Source organism: Poeciliopsis prolifica, unplaced genomic scaffold, assembly GCF_027474105.1.
Source record: "Poeciliopsis prolifica strain line A6 unplaced genomic scaffold, Auburn_PproV2 SCAFFOLD056, whole genome shotgun sequence".
In the NCBI taxonomy this organism is placed as follows: Eukaryota; Metazoa; Chordata; class Actinopteri; order Cyprinodontiformes; family Poeciliidae; genus Poeciliopsis; species Poeciliopsis prolifica.
The window spans coordinates 2,378,311-2,389,413 of NW_026562431.1; the positions used below are offsets into that span (position 1 = coordinate 2,378,311).

At 41.9% G+C, this 11,103-nt stretch overlaps 1 protein-coding gene across 1 annotated transcript; it reads right to left on the bottom strand.

Moving 5' to 3' along the window:
- Positions 1-2,329: 2,329 nt before the first annotated feature.
- esd (esterase D/formylglutathione hydrolase) lies at positions 2,330-6,356 on the bottom strand. The gene is made up of 9 exons (XM_055060014.1): positions 6,258-6,356; positions 4,823-4,897; positions 4,631-4,719; positions 4,274-4,372; positions 4,060-4,184; positions 3,850-3,969; positions 3,665-3,763; positions 3,400-3,567; positions 2,330-2,647 (listed from the first exon to the last, which is right to left on the bottom strand). The coding sequence occupies exons 2-9, from the start codon at positions 4,888-4,890 to the stop codon at positions 2,567-2,569; spliced, it is 849 nt and encodes a 282-aa protein (XP_054915989.1). The 5' UTR covers positions 4,891-4,897; positions 6,258-6,356; the 3' UTR covers positions 2,330-2,566.
- Positions 6,357-11,103: the final 4,747 nt, after the last annotated feature.

Genomic DNA, 11,103 nt, shown 5'->3' on the forward strand with positions numbered 1-11,103 from the left:
TGCCAAAACAAACATCCTCTGTCATGTTAAATGTTTTTTTTTATTTGTTGAATAACCTGTACATATTATTTATCACCATGTGCAGAGTTTAGACTTAACGTACTGTATGTTCTGCCTAAAAAAGGCTGTTTTTTTATTTTTTATTTTGTTGTATGAAAATGATCATTTTATCTTTGCGTATTTCAACACTACAGGCAGCTCGGCTGAACAGAAATCAGTATATTCCCATAAATCTGAGAGCTACCAATGGTGTTTCAAACTTCTGATATTTAACATTCCTGGCGTCGAAAACGGTTCACTTCGCCCAAACGGACCATGGCGATGTCATGGCGCCTGCTGCCAGATACAGGAACAAGAAGTCCGGGGTGATAATAAGGGATCTGATCGTCGAGTCTTCGTTTTGGGGTCTTCCTCGGTTCGGTGCACGTCGAGTCTCAGCGGTTCAGGGGGGGAAAGCAATAAAACCAAACTGACTACTTCCCCGAGGGTTTCAGCACTTTAAAGTTGTGTGTTTATAAGTCTTCGTTTTTGGCCCCTGAGAAAAATCTGGGTTGAGTTTGGGTTAGAATAGTGATGCCAGTGAACACAATGTGTGTGCCTGCTGAACGTTGAGCAGTTGTTTGTTTTGTTTTCTTAAAAAGTCTCTTCTTTTTATATTAATGCTCACAGTTTTTGTACTTTTCTTACAGGGAGCAAATGTTTTTTTTTTTTTTTTTTGTGACTTCTCTTCAGGTTTGCTGAACTTTTGATGTAAACGTGCCCTTTTGTAACAGTTTGTGAACTTTTGTCAAATGTACAGCGTGCATGAAATGTCCCTGTAACGTCGCCTTAACTGCTGTGAATACTGTATATACTGTACTGTATTTCTCACCACTTCATCAGTAAAGACCTCACATGTCATAACAAAACGCGTCTTTTGTGAACTGGCTGCGCCTCATAAACACGACGAATTGGGATGAATTGGGAAACGATTCGTCCGGCAAATCGAGATTGGAAAAGTTTGAAGCGGGACAAACATGGTTAAGTAATGTTTGATTATCTAATGTTTGAATCCATTTCTTGGCCAATAAGAGACTCAATTTCTAAAGAATAAAGTAGCCTTTTAGGATTTGATTTCTATTAAAATGTCATTGTTTCGGTCAAATTTGTCACACCACAACTTGACTTTTTTTCTTTTCATCTTTTATGGAGTTTCTGACTGAGTTGTGTAACAACAGTAAGCCTGGGCTTCAGCCTATTTCTTTATGGTAAATTTGTGGTTTGTAAAACAGCATTTTATTTTGTTTCATTCAAAAGTCTGAAAATGACTATTTCACTGTTTTGTGCACCTCAGGGTCACGTTAAGAGTATGGATTGATTGAATGCTAAATAAAGCCAGGAAGCCGCATTTCTTCTGAAATGGAACTGATTGAAGTCGGTTCACACAGCAGAAAAGAAGTGAAATAGCCCTTTATTTTATTGCTGAATAGAAATTTTAACTTCAGAGTTGGAGGTTTTTGAAACATGCAAAAAATCCAACCTGGTTTCTGGGTGAGCATTTTCCTGAGTTCACATAAAATAAATATTTTTTTTCCAGGGATTGCAGACCTTTACGTTCATTTCAAAATGTACAATTGTAAAGTTTACTTGTGATTTATGTCAGATTATCCGACAGTTGAGGGACGGCGTAGGGGAAAAAAGAAAAGAAGAGAAATGAAGGATTCAGGAAATAAAGGAAAGCAGAAAGAAGGAGGGATGGAAGTAACTATATGAGGATGAAAGGAAAGATTAACTCAAGAGGAATTTAATACTTTGAAAATGTGATGAGGGTTGGGGAATATAACATTGGTTTTCCATATGTAACCAGACCTGGAAAACACTGAAGCCAAATTCCAGACTATATGGGAATCCTGTTTTCCAAAGTAAACATTAGGAGTTTGTAGAATTTTGGGTCTAAAACAGAATATTTATGTTCTTTAGTGTACGAAAACAAATTATACCAAATATTTTTGTCTGAATTTTAGAGCAAATATCTTACTACACTTGGAAAAACAAGAAACTTGTGACTTTAGACAGATATAAGGGCTTGTGCTAAGGTATTTCTTAAAGTGGAAGTGCTTTTGGTTAGGAAAAAACATGTAAAGATTTTTAGATGATGCTGCTCCTTTAGCATCAGTAAAAAATAACTAATAGTTACACTGGCAGATTTAATTTGGAACATTTTCAAACATTTCTATTCATTTTCTTCTTTTATTGTAGCACGTGTAAAAAAGTGAAATGTCAACCCTTGGCTGCGGGTTTTATTCGTTACTAATTGGAGGAGACAAAAGAAAAAAATCTTAAAAAAAGCAAAAGAGTAATGAGTTTTTATTCCAAAGAATTCCCATTTGTTCACCGACACTTTCAGCTCTAATGAAGTAAAATTGAAGTAATTCATCACATGGTCACGTCTGAAGGTGCTTTGAACGCAGAAGGCAACATTTCCACACTTTATTCCAGGACATTATTGTAGCTGGGCGTTGAGTCGGTGAACTGATGCTTGCGCGGCGGTGCGGCGGCCGCACCGCGGCCGCCGCGGTGTGGCGGCTCAGGCTTTCAGGTACTTGGCGTGATGCTTGATGTGGTCGTTTATAAACGAGTAGATGAAGAAGTAGCTGTGGTCGTAGCCCTGCAACAGAATTAATTAATTAAACATTTTATGACGCAAGAAATTATTTCATACAAACATGCTCATTGATTAGAGGAAAGCAGGCATTTTGTGATATGTGACAGGATGACTGCTAGTCAAGAAAATCCCTGCTTAAAGAAGGAAGCCTGCTCGCAGTTTGCTGCCAGCCCTGAAGGAGGCGCAGCGAACGAGGAGTACCTACATGGACGACCTGATCCTGGATGTTGCCAGGTTATTTGTGATTTGCGGCACCTTTTTCAAATGGACTAATATTTTAAGCTGTATTTTTGACAGTCTGTTCCAATGTGGAGGGGGTTTATACCTGGCATCAAGCAGCAAGGGGTGTATAACAACAACATTAGTATTCTTGTTGATACACTAACAGATTAACTAATCATCATCAACATGATCTGCAAATGTTAGCATTAAGCGTCATATGCTTTAATTTTGTAGCTTTGGCTTCCAAGAGCCATTGTGAAACAGGAAGTTAAATCAGAAGAGGGTTTAGAGGATTAGTCAACATTTGGCAGAGTTGCAGTGTTTAGTCAGATTTGTAGAAAAGTTGCAACGATTGGGTGAAAATTCCAAAGTCCATACAAAAGCTGACTGAATTTCGCTGAATAGTAGCAACTGAGACGTCTCAACCTCCTAGCCACTGATGGTGCCGGCAGCATTATGCTGTTGGGATTTAGATCAAAATGGAATTGGGAATCTGTGAGAATTGGAAGCGTTGCGACGCTACGGGGACGGACCGGCTGCAGTCTGAAGACGACGGGGATTTTCTTCTCTGAGCAGACGGCGATCAGGTTGTCGGGCAGCAGCTGGCTGGCGGACAGAAACTGATCGTCTCGACCCTGGTCGATGAGGATGTCGAGCTGCGGGCCGGAGTAGGAAGCTGCCAACACGGTGGCGTCATACGCCTGGAAAAACAAACGCAGCGTTTTTTTGTTTTAGAAAACTTGCATTCTCCCGTGAAACGTGCTTTTATTTTGTAGCAGAAGGCCGCAGGGCTCCCACCTCCCACGTGGACCGGTCGTCTCCCAGGTAACCCGTGAAGGCCTTCTGCCCCCAGGGACACTGCATGGGGTTACAGATGGGAGCGAACGCGGACACGGCCTGCGAGGGAAAGAAACGTCAGGAGGATTCAACGTCTAACAGCAAACACAATCCAACTTCCTGTCTGAGCAGAAACAGGAAGTGACCTTGTATTTTCCCGGATTCTTCAGGGCGCAGATGAGCGCGCCGTGGCCCCCCATGGAGTGGCCGCTGACGGACATCCGCTCCGGGTCTGTGGAGAAGTTCGCGTTGATGAGCTTCGGGAGCTGAAACAGAACACGGATGTTGGTTTAGATGACAGGAAGTTGAGGAGGTGAGCGTCTGGTTGGTAGGATGGCGGACGGAATCCGGAGCACCTCCTCTGTGACGTACGAGTACATGCGATAGTTGGTTTTCCAGGGATCCTGGGTGGCGTCGACATAGAAACCAGCTCCTGTCCCAAAGTCCCAGCTCTCGTCTTCGCCTTCGACGTTGCAGCCACCTGAGGCAGGAAGGCGGGAACGTCGTCACTTTGTTCCACAGACTCACGTTCGAACGCACTGCGGTGTTTTTCAGCGTGTGTCATCTCACGTGGGCTGGTGTCCGGCGCCACGATGATGATGCCGTGTTCGGCTGCAGCCAGCTGGCTGCCTGCTTTGGTGATGAAGTTCTGCTCGGTGCACGTCAGGCCTGCAGAGAGACAGCACAACTCACGTCGGGTTTCCATCTACCTGCAGGTACTCCAACGATTGGTAAACGTCCAACAGGACAAACCACTGAGATACAGAACCTTTCAAAAAGTACGACGTTGATGTAATTAAGTCCGACTTACATTATTTAAACGAACTGAAGACATTTTAAGGCCTTAAGTTTAGATACATGAATTTAAGACTTTCTAAGGATACAAGTGAATTTAAGACTTCCACCCTATTTTGGCCTGAGACTCACCAGAAAGCCAGTAGAGTACGGGACATTTGTCTGTTTCAGCCTTGGGGGGAAGATAAATGGCAAACTTCATCTTGCATTTCAGCTCAGTGCTGTGGACAGAAAACAGGCAAGAATTCAACAGACATCTGTGAAGCTCAACTTTGTTTAGTTTTCTGTCTTGCGGTCAAAGGTGAGGACGGTTGTTTGTCTCACCTGTCATGTTCAAACACCTTCTGGAAGCCGCCGGCACACTTGTTGGAGGACACCTGTGTGAGAGCCATGGCTGACCTGCAGACAGGGGGGGGTCACTGCACGTTGTCATTTATAGCACCTCACATCGTCACATAACCTCGACTTGATCACAGATCACGTTTTCCTGATATAATTCAGCTCTAAAATGAACAAACATCTGTACCAGCCGACGTTGGTAAATTTTTTTTAACATGCCAGTCTTGGTCTGAGAACTAAACCTGGGCCGGTATTAATGTCGACTTAAAAACGGCTGGGAAATTTGCGTAATAAAAATAAGCATTCAGAAAATATTGGCTGTTGGCAATAACAGCAAAAACATCGGATATCGATATCGGCCCAAAGTTTCATATCGCCGCATCCCCAATTTAAAACACATACAATTATGTCTTTACCTTTAACTAAACATTTGACTGGGACTCAGTGGTGTTAAATTTCAAATGTCCAATGGTTCTGGGGCAATGAGAAAAAAATCCTAATAAGGCCATCCCTATTAATAACTGAGATTCCTCTGAATGATAATCCAAAAGAATGTGATTCATCGGCAGGAAAATAAAAAATAAAAATGTAAGTACAAAGTGACAGAAAGTGTCACTGGAGCGCAAGAGTCCAATTGTTTGTGAAAAAGAGACAAAGCTTCACACAGATGTTGCCCAGCAAAGAGCATAAACAGTGGTCTGAATGCAGACGTCCATGATCACTTTGTGGCGTTCAGAATTACTGTTATGATAATATTTTAGAAGTTATTGCATGTTGCATGAACATGACTTGCTTGGCTGTCACTGGAGGACTTCCTGGAACAAATAACGAGTCACTCATTAACTTCAGTGACTGCTCATGCATCTCCTGCTGGTGAAGATCAGCTCCCACCTGTCTGCAACACAAGAAGGGGAATCCTCCAGGAACCAGATTTAGCTCAATCACACAGTAATGATGTGTCGACTTCAACAGTTCCACAACCATTCATTCTAAATAAATAGGCGTGAGACGATGCGTGCAATGCCACCAAGTCAAACAATACAAAAATCGGCCACATATTATGTAATTCTCCATTGTTATCTTGTGCTTAACACCACAATTAACCAGACAAGGTTTAATTAGGGAGCGTTTTATTCAAGCCGAATTGCTCAAACTTCGGTCAAAATCTAAGCGTTAATTATTCCCATTAATATATTTAACACAAAGAAATAAAAAGGAGAAAATAGAAAAACTGTTCAAATTTACACGAGAGTTTTGCGTATGGTGTGTGTGTCCGGGGGGGCGTGCAGGAATTAGCAAGTAAAGTTAGCTGCACTTAGTTATTGCTTACCTGTAGCTTCTTTTTATGAATGCCTGCCTGCAGCTAATGCAGTTAGACGCAATAAGTTGACACACTGAACGCATAATTTCTTTAACATACCTGAAGAAGCCACTGGGTTTGCACGGAGAACAGTGCTGGCTGTGCTAACTCCACAACTCAGAGCAGCAGAGGGCGAGAGAGCGTCAATGGTTCAACGTCGTGACGTCACAGAGACCCTCCCCACCCAACCTCAGCTTGAGACGCGATGAACGACTTTATACACCAGGGGGCGCCAAATCACAGGGAAAAAAATACGTCCTGTTATTTTAATTTCCGAAAGTATAATTAACTATAAGATGGAAAGAAAAAAAGACACTGGTCAAACTAGAAAAATACAAATAGAAAACGAATGAATTAAAATAGGTACACAAAATGTTAGATTTAATTTCACTAAAAAGGCACAGGAAAGAAAAAATATAAAAACGCATCTAAAGACAATTCAACAGTGGTTTTCCTTATTTAAAAAAAATAAATAAAATAGATGTACAGCTGGAAGAGAATTGTGCTTTTACAAAATGTTGACTAAATGTAAGATTTAGATGTAAGATTCTTAAATAAAAATGAGGAATTTATATAAAACTCTTGGAAAATTTTCTTTCCTCTTCACCTATGTTTTGATTTGTCAAAAAAAAGAGAAAATCCTAGTAAAATACTTTTAGTTGTAATGTGAGCCAATGTGAAAATGATGAAGGTTTATAAACGCTAATGCAAAACCGTGTTCACGTTTAAAGCAGTTTATTCTCAGGTATGATCGCATGTTGTTACCATAGAAAAACAAACAAACAAACAAACAAAACTGGTCCAGAACGAAAAGCCTAAAATTGAAATGAGTCACCTAGAGGGATGTTGACATCGTGGAGCCTCATTTCACTCACATCAAGCCCAGATTGATTATTTATTCATCTGCTCTCATCTCTCTCTCATGTCTGTTTTCACACATCCTGAGTCTTTTCTCTCATATCCATATCATGTGTTTCCTCTGCGATCTTCGCCCGTCTGATGAGCGCAGTTTGGATTGGAAACGACTTTATTAAATCCCACGCAGCGCGGCGGTGTGACGCTCTCGTCCTGCAGCTGCTTCCTAAATTAGACCGTTTCAAATCGGCCCGCCCACTGGCCTCATAAGACAGATTAAATTCATTCAGCATCCTCACATAAACTCCTTCGTCTCAACATGATTATGTGAGCTGGAGGACGGTTCACGCATTTGTCACCCAATGCGGTGCGTTCCCCCTGGAGTCCACCAGGTGGCAGCAGCCAGTTTAGTTTTCTTTTCCAAAACAGGAGTGCAATTTCAACATATGGATGTGAAAACACTCCCTGTGTTTGGTTCTGCAGGGCCCTCGATAAAAGTGTGGTGGGTGTGGATGTCGGTGTGTGAGCCGGAGCAGGAGTTTTGCGTTTCCACCCCTGTGTCAAAGGTCAGCTCGACTCCCATCCACCGACACCAACTCAACTCACACTCTCAGATTCCTGCTGGTTTTAGGCCTGATGTCTCATGGGAACCAGTCTTCTTTTTCTCATTTTCTCTCCTGGTCACAAACGGGTGGCGGTGCACAATAAATATAGCTTTACCGCTTTACCGATGGTGGCTCCTTATCGCAATCGATCGAAAGGGCCCGAGTATTCTCTGCTGACAGCGCCTTGAAATCGATTTGGGGACAGAGTGCAGTTTATGACGACTACGCCGAGGAAGGAGTTCAAAAATGAAATTTCAAAGTCTGACAATGAATTTGAAGAACATGCTGAGACTGAGGAGGATTATGGAGGACATGCAGAAAGACTCATGGTCACGATTGAAAACCTGCAGCCCTAAAGCGGCTGCAGGGTTAGTTGGTGTGTCCATCTTGTGTTGCGTAAACTGACATACATGGGTTACATTTCTAACAAAATCCAAATTAAGAAAAGTAAGTTATGAAGTCATTTTGCTTCATTTGTAAATGCATTTTTTCTTTTCAATCATATATTTATAAATATAAATTTGTTGGATTTATATTACATTTAATTAAGAACCAGGGTTGACTTCAGTCATTAAATGTGACCTAAGAACAGGTGAATATTAAGCATATATGTTTTTATATTTCTGATAGTTGGAATCAAATAAACATTTTACAGTAAAAATTGATTACACTGAATTAATAACCAAAAGTAAAAATGCTGCGGATCCCGTCCATTTGCAGTATTTTATTTTATTTATTTATTTATTTTTTGTGGAACATGACTCCAAGTCATTTGGATTTTCTCACAGAATGCATCTAAAATATTTAAAACAAAATGCAGCTAAAACGAATGCATTTGAACTTCAGTCTCACGAACCGATAGCCTCGCTCCTTCCCCCAGGAATCTGTCTATATCACTGTCACCAGCTGGGGAGAAACAAGCAAAGTGCACAGTCGTATCTATGTGCAAAGAGCTTGCAGCACATTTTTAATTGGAAAACATGTTGTCTTCATCTCAGCGGGATTACATTAGATTAAACAATTGGAGCGCTGCCACGCTAGTGGCTTCCAGGACGGCCAGTCCTCCTTACAAAGATCGACGACCAAGCGACTTTGTCAGAAGAATCACCGACAGCGATTGTGCAAATTATTCATGAGTGATGTCAGTTATTTTATTTATTTATTTTTTTTATCAATCACCAACAGATGCGTTGATCCTTTAAGTTAGAAGATTCTTTGAAGACAGGGAGTTAAAAAGTTGAATGTTTCCTGTGGGACTGTAGGTCTTAGTTAGAGTCCCGTGGAAAACCACCTTCATGAAACGACTTGTCTTGTTTGGAGCGAGGGGAAAAGCGTGAGGCTCACACCAGTAAATGTTCTCATGTTGAAGACACACCTGTCGATGCCATGTCTCTGACAGATTTCAGTTCATTTGGGAACGCTCAATCAAATTCCAAAAAAGCAAACTGTGGTCTGTCTATAGTCTGTAAGCTGAACTCTGTTGTGGTTCAAATGCAAATGTGAACGCCGAGCGGACGGGAGACTACTTCAAAAGCAGGAAATGGACTGTCGTGCACGGCATTCTGGGAAAATACAACCAAAACAAACGCAAGAGTCAAGCAATACCATGAGAAATGTCTCGCAGTCTTTTGCCAAAGACAAAAGAGGAATCTTACAACCGGTGAAATCTGATGCTATTCCACTTTTGCTTACATTTCATTTATAAGGAAGTTGCGTTTGGTATCTTCAAAGGTTTTTGCATCATTTCCTTCAGTAATTCGTGGTGCAGCACTACCACTGGTGAAGTAGGAAACAGGTTTTTCAGAGAGTATAGTTCATTTGACACACTGCATTGTGAACGCAAACCGCACCATCTGAAAATGGAGAAAATGTTGCAACTTTGGTCCCCCAGTCGAACAGTCTAGTAGAAGTAGAGGGTTTGAAAATGACCTTCGTCTTCTGCATCAACTGAACTCAGGAACTCGCCGACATCGGCCGAATGTTTTCTTCCTGGACGCAATGACCTGTTCATCCTCCACGGGTCTCCAGTTGGGCGTCAGTCCAGCTCGCTGGTGTGAGGCCGGGCAAACACGAGGCCGGGCAAACACGAGGGAAATGACTGAGAGTGGAGAAAGTCATCGATCAAAGAGGATGGATGGTTTCGGTGACATGACAAGCTGCCCTGGGACAGGATGCATTCTGCCGGCGTCTCATCGCAGCCACGAAGCCTTTGAAGCGCCGTGCGGAGCTAAATGGTGAAGGCATTGAGACTCCTGTCTGAGCGCTCAACTCAGCCTGCTAATGACTTGTTCCACTGTGCTAATCGAATAATATGCCGTGATTTTTACAAGCAGGTGCCACAGGGAGACATCGGCTCAGGCCTTCGCAGTCATATCTGAGAAGTTCGTTCTCCCAACTGTCTGCAGAATCGAGGGGAAGCTGAGTTTGCAAACAAAAACAAGGAATTTGACTTTGGTTCAACTCATAAAATTACATGTAAACATATACATTTGGTGAGAGAGAGGAAAAGGATCTTAATATGGAAATTACAAAGAAGAAAAGAAATCTCAGTTGGACTGTTAAGAAGACATTACTAACCCATTCAGAGGGAAGAATCCGAATAGTGCCTCTAAGGTAAAAGTTGAAACTGTTTGTGTCTAGAATCCAGGACGTCATGACACCGAATAATAGAAAATGTACTTTTGTTCTTCCCAATGATTTTCTTATGTGTTCATCTGAAGAAAAGAAAGTTTGTTTTCTAGAGATCACAAAACGCAAGCAAGGATGGAATCAGCCTTAACACACACACCCACACAACCCCACGCACGCATGTACACACACACACACTCACACACACACACACACACCCACACAACCCCACGCACGCATGTACACACACACACACACACACACACACACACACTCACACAGACTATTCAACTCAAACCTGTTAACATTTGCCTCATAAATCAAGAATTTCTAATTTTGGTGGACAGCAATGCAATTTCAGTTCATTGCTACAAGACTGAAAAAATGGTGAGTAGAGAAAACAAAACTGCTCCGAACCAGTTCTCATTGGAAAAAGACACCGTCTGTCTGTCAATGTCAAGGATTTATCAAGTGCAAACGGTTTTGATGAAAAGAAGTCGCATTCTGAGCATTTGCGACAAAACAACAACAAAAAAAAACACTCCTGCGAGAGAGACGAATGGGATTCAGAAACCTTTAGCCTCCAGGTGTGAGTTCCGGCTGTGTCCTCGCAGAAACTCGTCAAACAGCAAATCTCACTCTGACATTTTCTCTTCTCCAGTCGCAAAAGAAAGAACGAAGGGCATTTTCTCTTGGCAATGTGAGTTACATATTGTCATGTTTTCCTGAGTCCTCATCTTGCTCTGCCCTTGCAGCTGAAGCATCTCTGGAAGACGTGCTTACACAAGCTGCTCTCTCCTTACACTTACAAAATCTGT

Coding starts and splice junctions, on each gene's coding strand:
- esd (XM_055060014.1), bottom strand. CDS start 4,890: ATGGCTCTCACACAGGTGTCCTCCAACAAGTGTGCCGGCGGCTTCCAG. Junction 4,373..4,630: donor CGTACTCTACTGGCTTTCTG/GTGAGTCTCAGG, acceptor GTCTCTCTGCAG/GCCTGACGTGCACCGAGCAG. Junction 4,185..4,273: donor GGCGCCGGACACCAGCCCAC/GTGAGATGACAC, acceptor TTCCTGCCTCAG/GTGGCTGCAACGTCGAAGGC.